Source organism: Naegleria fowleri (assembly GCF_008403515.1).
Source record: "Naegleria fowleri strain ATCC 30894 chromosome Unknown tig16, whole genome shotgun sequence".
Classification (NCBI taxonomy): Eukaryota; Heterolobosea; class Eutetramitea; order Acrasida; family Naegleriidae; genus Naegleria; species Naegleria fowleri.
This window is the reverse complement of record NW_025407948.1, coordinates 560,695-575,824: the sequence shown is the minus strand read 5'-3', so window position 1 is coordinate 575,824 and position 15,130 is coordinate 560,695. Positions and strand designations below refer to the sequence as shown.

Sequence of the window (15,130 nt, the reverse complement as noted above, 5' to 3'; positions counted from 1 at the left end):
TCATGTCGACGAGCAATGACCAACTATTCTAGTGGATGAAATATTCTACGAATGAATGATGATTTGCACAAAATGTTTACGGTTGAACTGTAACATCATTGAAGAGAACTATGCTAATGACTGACTTTGATATCGAACCTTCCAACTGCAGTTGTTATTCAATTGATTTGACTTGGATTATGGTCTTTTTATAAGAAGATTTAAAGAGACCTATTCCCTTCTTCATATTCTTATTATTCTTTATTCTGATAAATAGCTTGCTCTATCTTGCAAAATGTTTTTCTCTCGCATCACAACAAATTCCATCCATTTGGAATTCAATAGACCAATCGTTCCATCCTTAATTTGGCCTACAATTCTCTCAGCTTGTGTCATGATTTGCAAAATCCATGTGAGCCTCTTTTTACCATCTCCTTCCTCTGGAGAATTGTGTTTCCTATTAATGATATCAAACTGAATCGAAAGTAATTGTAAAAGGAATTCAAACATGCATCGAAGGAGTGGTTTCGATTGAATCATCACAGAATAGAGTTTTCTGTGAGGAGTTCTTGCCTTTCGTTCATTAATCAATGTGCAATGTTCCTCATACTTGTCTTGTAGCATTTGCAATGCTGTTTCCAAATGTTCCACAATTCTCAGTAAAATATCCATATTACTAATTTGTTGAGCTGGATAGTGAAAGTGATTGAAATAGGAGAGAGGAATATTTTGTGAGAGAATGGAATTCGACTGTGATCTTGTGAACATGGTTGGATACTTTTTGTTCAAATAGGCGCAACAATCTTTTACAGTGAATTGAATATTCTTTGGATTTCCTTTTTTGAAATTATTTTCAATGTTGGAAATTAATTCATTCATTTCATCCAAATGATTGGAATGATCAGATTCTTGTGATATTAAATTCTTTGCAAGTGAGAATCCTTCTCTATTCATGACACAAGTATAATCTTGCAATTCTTTAACCACTGTGTTGACATTGGTTGCATCACTGTCTTTATAATTTTCACAAATATAATAGGAATGATTGAACATGAGTTTTGTTCTCAATTGATTCCATGCTCGAATGAATTTTGTTCGAATGTCATAAATACTAAACGATGGAGTGGATCTATTAAGGAAATGTTGGATGGTGTGAAAGAGTATGGAAGAATGATGGCTCAACGATTCTTCTTCTTTCATTTGATCACTTGTGGAGTGTTGTTTCATTAGATCAATTTTTGAGAATAATTCATTCTTGTTGTGTGAAAGTTGTATACACAATAGTAAAAACATTAGAAAATAATGTTGAACTAAATGTGGATTCAATTGGTTGAGAACTTGACAATGAGCAATTTTGTCTCTCAATCTTGGACCCTATTCATTGTAAAATGATTTAAAAATAAATGTATAGAATCAATGTGTAAAATATTTAAATCATCCATGTAATATGTAATTGGTTAAAAAATATTTTAGAATTGTTGATTAAAATGTTCATAACATACTCCATAAAAGATAAAAGAATCCATCAAACAATCTCCAACACTCTCATGTAAAATATTAAATATCTCATTGGGTGTTAAACGAGCTCGTTGTTCACTATTCAATGAATTCACAAATTCTCCATTTGTTTCACTTGTAAGAGTGGACTGACCTACTGAATCATGATAAAGCATATAAATCATTCCATTGAAAATTGTAGGAAGTGTCAAAAGAACTTGTACTTACTGTTCACACTTTGATTCTTATTCACACCTAATATGGTATCACTGTATGTGGATGTCTCTAAATGATTTCCAAATATAACTTCAAGAGTGCTAAAAAATTCTTCATTTTGAGCACACCATGTTCTTTCATCTACTTTCTCATTTCCTGCAACATAGAGTCTTCTCAGAGAGGCTTCAAACTGTGGAAATAATAAACACAATGATAGTTGTAGATCAATTTGACTCTTTTCAGTAATTCCCTTTTTTAGAAATCTAAATGCATTTCCAATAATTCGATGTCGAGTAGGAATAACAAAATAGGATGAATCTAGAATTGAGTGAATCATCATCTCATCCTGTGGATGCATAAATAATAATAGACCTTTTTGATATTCAAATAATTCTAATTGTGAAAATTCTTCACCACTCATATCATTTCTTGGTTTCAAAATAAATTTCTTCAATGAAATGGAACTATTTGTGTCAGAATGAGGTGTCAAATTTTCATTCTTTTCATCATGGCACGAATAGTAGAGAGAGACTTGTCGACACACTGTGAAATAAATTTTCCATAAAAAATTTGAATAACATTCATCAAGTTCACTTTCATCTAAAAATCCATGATATAGAACATTTCTCAAATTGAGACCTTTTGGTGGTCCCATAAATACCTGTTTGATCATTATTTAATAATAATCATAAACGTGCAACAATATAATTTTTTAACAACAAATAATAATAAAAAATAATAATAAATAATAACAACAATATATAATAATAAATAATAAATATTAATAAATAATATTAATTAATAATATTAATAAATAATAAATAATAATAATCAATCGTTCAGAAAAAATTCTCAATCGATAACATTCAAAACATACCTTGATACAATTGAGTAATTTCAAAGGAATGACTTTTTTTAAAGCTTGACATTCCAAAATTTCTGTTAATGTTGCTGGAATCACAATTTCATTCTCTTGTTTATCATATTCATGAATAGAAACAGAATACACAATGGATGTCATTAAATGTTCCACTAGAGGTGATAAAAAACTAAATATAGCATAATTATTGATTTTTGGATTTTCCATATAAATTTCTTGTAAATATTTAAGAGATTCCACAGGTTGTTGACAAAATTGTAAATCTCTTAAAATATTTTCACGTTCATTTTGATACAAATTGTGTTGAACATTTGATCTGTCCAAAAGAATGGAAATTAATCCAAAATTCTTTTCAATGAGATAACAAGCTTTACAAATATCTCGAAGTTGAATCGATGCCTTCACAAACTTATTCGTCATTTCATTGTTGATTTCAGACATGTCATCCAAAAGAGGAAATTCTTCATTCATGTTGTGATGAACTTGTCGTTGAGATTTATCTTTGCATTCTTCCATGACCTCTCCACTGACACGTAATAATCCACTCTTTTCATCCACATAATGTTGAAGAGGGGGTGGTGGTTGTTGTTGTGTGGATTTACAAACTAATTTTGAAACGGACATGGATAGACATGACAAGTATTCATCATGATGGATGTTGGCTATTGGCATATCCTGTTCTTCTTCTTCTAATATTCTCAAATGTTGATCTAATTCTTGTTGTAATTGAGCGTTGAGATTTTCATAGTCATGAATGGTCCATATATTGATGAATGGAACAACATTGGAAGTTGCATCCTCCTTGTTTTTTAAAATTTGAATATTATAATTGTAAATGAAATGATTCACTAGAGGATGAGATCGATGTGGAAGGAGAGAATTATGAAGGGATGATGGTTGAGCTGACATCATGATGATGATCATACGCGATGATGGACGGAAGGACGAGGATTGCTGTGCTTTCGATGATGAAATTTTTTTTTTGTAATCTCGATTAATATTTGGGTGGAAGGAACTTGGAAGTGCCATCCCTTTCAGGAAGATTCCTCAAAATGAAAGATTTCTCTTGTTCAGAACGACAACCTTACAACCTTAACAATGATCAACTCAAAAGTTCAATTCAAACTCGAAAGCAAGCTCAATTTTACCCAATGATCGATGTTGTGGAGGAGGAGGAGGACATTCGACTATCTCGTGTATTTATCATCAGAGCGCGACCTGTTATCTTTTCAATGATATATATAGATAGATACTTGCAAGTGGTATCAATTTTATTTGGAGGAGACTGAGAGACTGAGCGAAATATCGACTTTCTCAATATTCTACCAATTCAAACTCTCAACGTGTGTGCCTTCTTTTAAAAACAGTCCAAAAAATCCATCCGTGACACGGATTCGAAAACAAGACAACAACCAACGAAAACAAATGACGACGAGCACACAACTCCTTTCCAGATCGTTGAAATTGAATTTATTCCAGTCATCAACCGAACTGTACCACCATGATGGTGTTTACAATATATTTATACACATTCAAACACACATCTCATTTCATCATCATCATCATTCACTGCCACCACCACCTATCAAAGTTGCAATCGTTGAAATCTTCTCTCAGTATCCAACATGACATTTTCAATCACAGTCATCATGTGATCAAACAATGTGAGAGGTAAATAATCGTGTGGAATTTGTTTCACTTCATCCACAAAAATCATCTTTCTGAGAGCATGAATTTGAGATTGTGTAATATTCAGTGGTGATGTTCCATTCTCTGAAATAAAAGTATTAAATATCTCAATGGCTAATTTGATTCTCTCTGATACTCGATATTCAGTCTTGTAAGTGAATTCAACCATTTCCCAAAATAGAATATTCTGTGAAGATTGTTCGGTTGCACAATAATGTTTGAATTGAGTTCGAAGATCATCTCTTTCCAAAGTCTTTTTGAGTGATGATAAATTTGCATTTCTATTCTCTCTCAATTTCATATCGTATTGCAATAACAAGTGTTGTTGATAGGAAATGGAAAGAACATCTTGTGCTGTGAAATGTCCACTTTGAATCATTAAATCTTTTAAATAGGCAATGGCACAATCCAATCTTAATTGTCTTGTTTTTAATAGATAGGCAATCAGAATGGTATAACATGCTTCCAAGATTTTGATTTCTTCAAAATCAATACTTGATCCAATACTTGATCCACCACCACCACCACCACCATTGGAACTGGAATGTGTGGAAATGGTTTTTGTGTAGTTGTTGTTGTTGATATTGTCATCACTACCAACAACCACTGATTTTGGATGTTGAGTACTAGAGGAGGAGGAGGAGGAGGAAATGGAAGAGACGACTAATGGTTGTTGTTGAGTGTTACAGTTTTGATTGTTGATAGGTTGATTGGTGGTACCTGTAGTAGTAGTAGTAGTAGTAGTAGTAGTAGTAGTACTCGTATGATTTGTTTGATGTTGTTCTTGTGATAATTTCAGTACATTACCACCACTCGTACCACCACCATTGGTCGTTGTGGTGAGAGTAGTAATAGTAGTAGCAGTAGTGAGAGTAGTAATAGTAGTAGCAGTAGCAATAGCACTTAAATCATCATCTCTCTCAATGGCAAGAGCACTTGGATTGTATTCTGTTAATAGACAACGACCATTGGAATGTTCAAGGAATTTGGTGCATTCATCCAATTTCTCAAAATTCAATCGATTGTTGGAAGGTAAAAACACCAACATGTATTCAATATTAGGATCTTGCATTTTGTAAGTCTTGTAAAGATATTCAGAGAATCTCTTTGGATCTAAATGATCAAATAATTGACAACGATCATTGGATTCACTAATTACTTGAAGAATATGTGTCACTTGATGTTGTTTCATGTCTTTTGAAATACATTTGTGTAAATGTAAAAGATTAGAATCACAAAATAGAATAGATCCATAAATAGGAGTGGTAAAATGACTATTTTCCCAATCAATCTTATCATTGTAAGTCGTATACACATGATTGAATAGAGAGTAAGCATTCACATTCTTCAATTTGTTTGAAAGTTGTTTAAATGATTGAAGAATGCGTTGTTGTTCCTTATGAGTAAAGAAATTATAAGCACAATCCAATGTTCTCAATTCATTGAGTTTAAATTTGTTGGAAGTATTACCATTACTACTACTACTACTACTACTACTAGTATTATAGCTACCATTAGTACCATCACCATCACCACCACTACTAGTACTAATAGCATTATCACCACCACTAGTATTACCATCACCACCACCAGTACTATTTGTGGTGGTTGTAGTAGGTGTAGGAGTAGTAGATTCCACCCCACGTGAAGTCGTGAAGAGATTTGACTCGTGTGAATCCATTCTCATGGATGATGATGATGCAAGAACAAATTGAGTCAAATAATTTCGATTCACACTCAAATGATGTAAATATTTGAGAGAGAACCACTTGTCACTTGAAAAATCTTGTAAAGTGAGACCACATCCAGAGAGATCCAATGTTTCTAAATTGTGACATTGTAAAAGACAATCCATGGTTTTTTCTTTGCAATTCCATTCAATGGTATGATTATAACTTAAATTCAAGTCATAAAGAGTTTCAGAGAGTAATTCCAATCCTTTCAATGATTTCACTCGATTGAATGATAAATTAATAGATTCAATTCTCTTTAGAGATGATAATTCTTGTCGAATCAATGTTGCATCTAAAAAGTTGGATTCAAAAGTCAAATCATTGTGAGCCAATGAGAGAGTTTTCAAATATTTCATTCCAATGAAAAGTTTAGATGGTAAAACTCTCAATGCATTAAAACTCAAATCTAAATGTTTAAGTTGAGTCATTCCACTCAATGTATCACATTCAATTCTCTCTAAATAATTGTGAGATAAATCAAGATGTGTAATGGTTGAATACATTTTCTCTAAAAGAGTTCCTTTTGGAATGTGTGAAATGGAATTGTGACTTAAATTTAAATATTCAATCACTGGTGTACAATATTCATTACTTGATATCAATGGAATGAATTTCACCTTATTACATGAAAGATCTAAATATTCAATACTTGACAAACTCATCAATGAATGAATGGATCCCTTAATGAAGCAATTTTTAAGGTCGAATACTCTCAAAAAGGATAATCCTCGAATGGTGGATGGTAAATCATCTTCAATGATTAAGGAATTTGTTGTTGTTGTTGTGGAAGGATCATTCATGAATGTACTACGAGTACTCGTACAATTACTACTGCTATTGCTATTACTACTAGTTGTTGTGGAATGTGCTGTGGAATGTGTTGTGGAAGGATCATGACAAGGAACAAAAGAAGAAGGATTGACAGGATGGGTGCATACCATCGATGATGTTTCTGAACTGTACACAGTGTGAGGAGTTGAAGAAGTAATCATCTTGTTGTTGTTGAGAGAAGTTTCAGAGAGATTGTTTTGTTGTTGTTGTTGTTGTTGTTGTTGAACGACTCGTCGCACGACGTTCGAAGGAATATTAAAAGGTCCATTATTACTCATTCGGAGATATTTCAATTTTGGAAATCTTCTCAACCATTCCAATGGAAAATGAAGAATTCCACAATGACTAATATCTAATTCAGTAATTGTGTGATGGAAATGATCTGTGTGAAATTGAGAGACACTTTTTTGATATCTTCTCCATAACAGTTCCATACTTTCTGAATGGTTTAATACTTGTTCATGATCTTCACTATTTCGACGTGCCATGACTCGAGAGAAACGACGAGGAGATTTCTTGTGGTGGTCATGATAGTGTTCAATAATGGAATTATTAAAAGTAGTAGTATTCATCAAAGTATTAAAAGTAGTAGTAATAGCAGTGCTAGGTGTGGTTGTTGTTGAATGAGATTGCTCCTCAAAAGATTCATGTGATGATGAGGACAGTTGTGATGAAGATGGTGATGCTGTTGTTGTTGTTCCTGCTGATGGAGAAATTGATTCTTGTTCCAATAGTGATGGTGTTGTTGTTGTTGTTGTTGATGTTCCCATTGTTAGGGTTGGCAATAATGAATGAGTGATAGTAGTAGTAGTAGTAGTATTGGCAGCAGAAGTAGATTCCTTGTTTGAATGTCCACACATCACGTGTTGATGCTGCTGATGCTGTTCCTCTTCTTCATTTCCCATGATGTTGATATTATTCCATTTGAAGATTTGTGATAAATTGAGTGTGGAACGATGATTGGTGGTATTATTGATGTTTGCAAGTTGAGAGAGAGCTATTGCTGATGTTGATATTGAATTCATTCCAGAAGAAGACGGTAACAAGTTGGGTGAAGAGTGTGAATGTTGTGGCACACTAGGATTAACACTCGTGGTGTTGCTGTTTGTGGTGATGGCATGGATACGTGGTGAAGTGGGAGGCGGCTGCTGTTGTTGCTGTTGTTGTTGTTGTTGTGAAGAGGATTGTAAAGTGGAACCATTATTGGTTGCATTGGTGGTTGCATTGGTGGTTAAATGATGTTGTGGTAAAATACTCCACAACTCTGAAAGATCTTCATTTTCATTCATAAATAAATTATAATTTCCAGACAAGTCCAATACTTCCAATACACGTAAATCATCGAGACATGTTGGATAACCACCATATAATTGGTTGTGACTGAGATTGAGATATCGAAGAGAATTTGCAAGAGGTTTGTGACCTTTTGAACTCTTTGATCGATGATGATGATCAGAGTCTGAATGTTGTTGATGTGAACTTTGGTTGGACTTTTGTGAACCTTTTCTAAATTTCACATGATTCATGGTTTCAATCTTGTTAAAAGATAAATCTAAATGTGTTAATTGTTTCATTTTTCTCAATGGGTCACTAAATTGTGTGAAATTATTAAATGATAAATTCAATTCTTTTAAATTCTTGAGTTTGTAAAACTTTTCAGGTAATTCATCGAGATGATTGTGTGATAAATTGAGAGAATGTAAATGTTTTCGAAAAGTGTCATCTTCACACACCATTTTCACTTGTTTTTTTGAAATGTTACAATTCACTAATGCCAAATGTTTCAAATAACTATTGAGTTTGGAATGATGATTCCATTTGCCAAATTGTTTTTCACTCAAATTGACAAAAAAGTTAAATTTAGAATGTCCTTGCAAATATAAAGATTCTAGAGATGGAAATTCACTTTGAATCTGATTTGTGTTTTTTCACAGGCATTCATTGTTGTCATCCCATTTGTTTGTTGGAGAAAGAGTAGTGGAGTTTTCCACAAATAGGAAATAGTTTATCCACAAATAGGAGAGTTGTTGTTGTTGTTGTTGAAAGTGATGGTGGTGATAATGTGAATCATTATCATTGGACAATATGATCATTCAATATAAATAATATATCATTATTGGACAATATGATCGTTCAATATAAATAATAGTATAATAACATTGATTGAAAACTATAAAAGACATATCACACTTACTTTTTGAAAGGTCGTCAAATTAAAATCATCCTCTTCCTTCACAATGAGATGAATATCTTTGATGGTACTTTGAGTGTTGTTGTTGTTGTTGTTGGTCGTCGTTGTAGTGGTGGTGGTGGTTGCTATTAACCGTAACGATGGATCCATTAATTGTTGTACGGAAGTGATGGTTGTGATTTGTTGTGGAATGAGAGAGAGAAGAGTGCCACTTCGAGAAGCAAGTCGTGTGTTGTGATTATTGTTGTGATTGTTATTATTGTTGTTATTATTATTGTTATTGTTGTGATTGTTGTTAGTGCTACCCGAAGAAGAAGTTAATGTGTTATTGTTGTTATGAGACATGTTGATAGGAGAAGAAGAAGACGAGAAACTCAAATGTTTGGAAAGAAGACCTTTCTGTGGGGTTGGGTCGACCAAAGAGCGAAGACGTGTGTGGAAAATTTTTGAGCGATGAGTTTTGACAGGTGAAAGAGAAGCTCAAGTTAGTGGCGGGATTATATTAGGCAGAAGATGGAAAGACAAACCAAGGTGTCAAACTTCAAAAGGATGGCCATAGATCTTCAGTGTCAGAACTAAATTGAGTTGGATGCAATTCACGAACAACCATGAGAGAGAAAGTTGTAGCAACCTTCACAAATTGAGTAATCACCAAGATGTAAGAATTACAACTAATGGTTTTGAGTTTTTCGAAATTCAAAAGAAGTAATAGAACGATTGGGAACTAAAAGAACGTTCGAGATGACTGTAATCGACTGAACTTTGCTTTATTGCAAATCCCAATCAAAAAACAAACAACACAAAATGCAACCCAAGATTTTCGAGATGAAGATCGAAGAGTTTTGTTTTGTACATCTGACCAAAAGAGTCGATTGACACCTTTCAAGAATATATTAATATGAATTAAGCTCAAGGATTGAGAATTGATGTCAAACATCAAAAATGAGACATAAAGTATATAAAAGTTACTCCCCCAAGTGGGCTCGAACCACTGACCTGCAGATTAACAGTCTGACGCTCTACCGACTGAGCTATGGGGGATTACATTCATGTTCAATCGTATCTTAATTAAGTATAAAACATTAGAACACATCTTTACTTTTTTGATGGATGCATCTTGAGGGTGTTGCAATGACGAAATTTCTTCATATGAATATGAAGATCTTCCTTTATTAAGAAGAACAATGAGTGCACTGCCGAAAGATTCCATGTAAACTTTGCTGAAGTTTCAAAAAACAATTTTTAAAAAAACGTTAAACCAACCACGATTATTGCATGAAAACCCCACTCAACGTTGAACCTTCCACCATTTCCGAAATCGCCACAACACTCAAATCCTTTCCGCACACTCGACGACATGAAGAAAACATCATCATCGAGCGTCAGTAGAGTCCTTGACTTTCAAATGAAACTTGCACGATACACGGAGAAGCAACTGAATTTAGCGCTCAAGGTTTCAAATTTCCAACAAACTCAACTCATTGAAATATTATTTGACAATTTAACTCAATCCATCGATTCCGAGTATCAATCACAGTTATCTTTGATTGCAAATACACCTTTTCCCCCTTCTCCTCACATTTTTCAAAAATCGCAGTCCTCACAACACTCGAATGATCTTCACGACAGCAATCATAAGATTTATCAAATTCCTTCATCACCCTCAACCACTGTATTATATTCTACAAAATACTTTTATCATATTCTTGCTGATTATTATTACAACAATCCACATGAATCAGAAAAATTACAACGAATTTGTTTAGCACTTTTAACCAACCAATATTTGCCCTCAATATTTGCTTTATTATTTTATCGATGGATGTTTGACATCAATTCTCAATCCTTGAGCTTAATTCATATTAATATATTCTTGAAAGGTGTCAATCGACTCTTTTGGTCAGATGTACAAAACAAAACTCTAAAATATGCTAGTTTATATAGAGTAAGTTTTATTCAATAAGCCATTTGATTTAATCAAACAATAATCCATTAATCAAACAATAATTTCTACCTTTTCAATGATTTCAAATCTCAACAAAATAGTTTATTCAAAATGAAGTCTTATTACATGGAGACTTTTCTAGCTTTTTTGATCCCATTAATCCATATTCTTCATTTCACACGATGAAACATTACATTGATAATAACAGTGAAGATGATGTATATGTTACACCAGATTTGGATTCAAAAGATTTGGAAAATGTCATGAAATCTCCAGTGATGGATGAGTTTAAGGATATTCGTTCTTCTTCACAGAGCGTCGATGATGATGAGACTATTGTCAACATTCAAAATGTTATTCAAACCAAGAAAATTGATTTAATTAGTTTAATTGCTAAATATTATTTTTATTATGAAAATCGTGACTCTCGATACAAACTAAAACCATATATTATTCAACTCTCAAAGAAATGTGCAATGGATCCATCAGAATCACTTCTCTTCAACGAAATGGAAAAGAAGAATAGAAAGTACAATTCAAATTCTCAGATTGATCACTTTTCTAATTTAAGCACATTGGATGAAAAACTTAATTTCATGTTTGTTCTTATTTGTGACATGTTTGTGAATGAGAACATTGCATTTCTCTCTCATGTCTCTGATGAAGAAATTATTCTAAGTCTTCTCACTCGATTTAAATTATTTTCAGAATTAGAAATTACAAGTCGAACGTTGGTCAAATTACAAGCTGCAATTTATGCATTCACAAGACCTGGAACTCCTTATTTCCCTTCACGAGCTGTTCGACACAAAGCAACATCCACACTTGATGAATTATTTCCGAGTGGGAAATATGCACGTTGGTGGCTTTCGACATCCTTTCGATTATTATATTACGGTTGGCCAATGTCTCTATTGAATTGGGTGAAAAACAAGTGTTGTCAAATTTTACAAACACCTGTTCAAGTGTGGGAATTTTTAACACGACAATTCATCTTTGAACCTCCACAATTGACTTTACAGTATGATGGACGTTTATGTATTGATGAGAGTTCAGAGCTTTCAAGTACCGATGAAGAGGAGGATGATCATACCACCTATTCCATAACATTTAACAAGTAGAGAGAGAGAGAGAACGTGTTCTCATGAGAGTGAAAAAAGAGAGGATGGTTTCAAAATTTTCTACTTACTCGTACTACTACTACTACTACTACAACATGTTGTTGTTCAGGTTCCACTAAGGTGAATTTGATCGCACCATGCATCACCACCAACGACTATTGGATCAACAATAAATTTGACTCGAGTGTTGTTGTGTCCAAAAAGAAATTTCAAATGTCCTCCAAAGCTCAAAGTGCTGAAAAATCGAGAGCCATCAAACGACCCTTTCAAGTCGTTCGGACTACCACTTCATGCAACGATGAAAGTTTGATCTTTCTCGATGATGCAACATTGAAACAATATAAATTAATTGTCGATCAATACACGATGGTTTCATTGGATTATAATTGTAAATTTTCACAGAATGCTCTTTCCACAGTATCATCCTTCTCATCATCATCCTCCTCACCATCATGTAACACTACATCGATTCAAGAGGACTCACAACAACAAGGAAATTCAGAATCTTCATCAAAAATTAAAATTAAATTATATGCAAAAATTAAATTGGATAAATCCATAACTACAAAACAAGCCTTCATTTCTCCTCATTTATATGAACAAATTAGAAATAGAATTTTAAAAGAATTTCCTAATGAAAATATTAACATTCCCAGTGATACTCAATTATTAATTTATATCTCAAATCAAGTACATGAAGATGAAATTCCAAAATGCAACAAGTTGAAGGCAATTTTACAAAACTCTCCGAATAATTCTCAAATTGAGAAACAAATTTTACAAAATACAAAGTTGTTGAGAGAATTATTGAACATCAAATCAAAACGTTACAATACGTGCTTTCAATCGCACTGTATCTATAGAATTGAGGTTTTAGAAATGATTCTCTATTTTCAAGTCATTGGATATTCAAAAGATGACCAAGAGCTCTCGTTATTTAACATGACAGAAACATGCACTTTAATCATTGACAAAGTTCATATCAATTTTGAACAGAAATTAGAAATTCTCAACACTCCTCCAAACATTAATCACCACCACCACTCAATGACACCACCAACTCTTTTCCGTACCATTGTGAAATCCATCACTTCACAAGTTCCAATTTATCACAAAATTATTTCACAATTAATTTATCTCATTCTCAATGAAAATTCACACATTCTCATTCACGGAGAAGAAGGTGTTGGAAAAACCTATCTTGTGCATCATACACTCTCCCAACTCGAGTCCATCATGTCATCCAATCATGTTGGAATTTATATTGAAAAGAATGAAATATCTGCAAGTGAATTATTTCATGGAGGTGTTGGTGAAAGTGAAAATGCATTCAAACAATTATTACTTTCAAAACCAATCATTGATAAAAAGTATCAATCGGTGATTAAGGTGATTGTAATTGATGATATAGACAATATTCTCACAAGCAATAGCAGATATGAAAGTGGAAGAGTGGATCGAAGTATGATTTCTGAACTTGTTCACTTTTTTGATATTCAATCATTGAATCCTTCTCATCATGATTGTAAAACCATTCTTATTGGACTTACAAGTCACTTGGATCGAGTGGATGGTTCCTTGATTCGATCGAATCGATTTTCACGACTTTTCGAGTTGAAAGTACCTTCTCCTCAACAGCGTATGAAAATATTGAATGAATTTATCCTTTCAAACAAGTCGGACATGAAATCGATTCGTCACAATGATACAAACTTGCATATGCGTGCCTGTCAATTAGAAACTCAAGGATTTGTGTGGTCTGATTTTGTCAAATTACAAAGTTTGATTGAATTAGACAAGATGGAATTTCATTCTTCACGTTCTTCTTCAACCTTACTCGATTGGCATTCACTCAAACATTTCATTAGGAAATGTAAACCAAAATCATCATGGACACTTCAAGACTCATCGACAACCTCTTCGAATTCTTTTGAAGAAATTCAGATGGACCCATCAACAACAACACCACCAATCACAACAACATTGAATTCACAACCAACTAATATTCAACAACAAGATTTCTTTTCAATGAATTTAGCAGGAATGGACTCGATCATTGCTCAAGTGAAATTATCTGTCATTTATCCATTTTTATATTATGAAAAGTATGTGAAATTAGGAATTCAAGCTCCAAAAGGATTGCTCATTTATGGACCTCATGGAACTGGTAAAACACTTCTAGCCACATGCATAGCAAGAGAATGTAAAGCCAATTTCATTAGTGTTCAATGTCCAGATATTCTCAGTAAGGTTGTTGGTGAAAGTAGTAAGGCCATTAAGCAATTATTTGTCATGGCAAGAAAATGTGCTCCTTGTATTCTCTTTTTTGATCAATTTGATGCCATTGCGACCAGTCGAAATGCAGAGCACAGTGCATTCTCGTCGAGTAGTAGTAGTAGTAGTGATAAAATGTTGAGTACTTTATTGATTGAAATGGATGGAGTGCATCAACATAAGAATCCATTGAGAAGAGAGGATCATCCTCATGATGATAATGAGGAAGAGACGATGAGGAGGAGAAGGAAGAAGATGGATCTTGTTCAATTGAACATGGAGAACATGAAGAATGAGGATGAAGAAGAAAAGGAAACGGAGGAAGAAGAAGAATTGGAGAGTGAGGAGTACTACTCTTTAAACAATTCCATGATGATTCAAAACGATCAAGTCTTTATTCTGGCAGCCACCAATCGATTGGACTTGTTAGATAGTGCCATCTTGAGACCAGGTCGAATCGATCAACATATTCATCTTCCACTTCCCAATCAAGATGCAAGAATGGAAATTCTAAAACTCAAAACTCGAGGAATGCCCATTCAAGATCATGAGGAATGCATTCGAGAAATGGCTCATCGAACTCACAACTTCTCAGGTGCTGATTTGGATAATTTGTGTCGAGAGGCTGCCATGCTGTGTCTACGAGAGAATATGAACAATGAGAAGATTTCGAGAAGACATTTTGAAATGGCTCTACAGACCATGAGAAAGTAAATATGTTGGCAGCCAGCAAGATTGAAATGGAGATTTTGTTCCATGATGCAATTGAACATG

General features: G+C 33.5%; 4 protein-coding genes across 4 annotated transcripts; 2 read left to right on the top strand and 2 right to left on the bottom strand.

The window, feature by feature from the left end:
* Window positions 1–240: 240 nt before the first annotated feature.
* Window positions 241–3,481, bottom strand: FDP41_012902 (uncharacterized protein; the record flags this gene model as incomplete). Its single annotated transcript, XM_044703473.1, has 4 exons — window positions 241–1,353; window positions 1,482–1,633; window positions 1,705–2,353; window positions 2,570–3,481. The coding sequence occupies 4 exons, from the start codon at window positions 3,479–3,481 to the stop codon at window positions 241–243; spliced, it is 2,826 nt and encodes a 941-aa protein (XP_044565827.1).
* Window positions 3,482–4,157: 676 nt separating this feature from the next.
* Window positions 4,158–9,361, bottom strand: FDP41_012901 (uncharacterized protein; the record flags this gene model as incomplete). Its single annotated transcript, XM_044703472.1, has 2 exons — window positions 4,158–8,738; window positions 9,020–9,361. 2 exons carry the CDS (start codon window positions 9,359–9,361, stop codon window positions 4,158–4,160), a joined length of 4,923 nt encoding a protein of 1,640 aa, XP_044565826.1.
* A 1,012-nt stretch (window positions 9,362–10,373) lies between these two features.
* On the top strand, window positions 10,374–12,082 carry FDP41_012900 (uncharacterized protein; the record flags this gene model as incomplete). Its single annotated transcript, XM_044703471.1, has 2 exons — window positions 10,374–10,961; window positions 11,063–12,082. The coding sequence occupies 2 exons, from the start codon at window positions 10,374–10,376 to the stop codon at window positions 12,080–12,082; spliced, it is 1,608 nt and encodes a 535-aa protein (XP_044565825.1).
* Window positions 12,083–12,295: 213 nt separating this feature from the next.
* FDP41_012899 (uncharacterized protein) lies at window positions 12,296–15,070 on the top strand (the record flags this gene model as incomplete). Its single annotated transcript, XM_044703468.1, has 1 exon — window positions 12,296–15,070. One exon carries the CDS (start codon window positions 12,296–12,298, stop codon window positions 15,068–15,070), a length of 2,775 nt encoding a protein of 924 aa, XP_044565824.1.
* Between the last annotated feature and the right edge of the window lie 60 nt (window positions 15,071–15,130).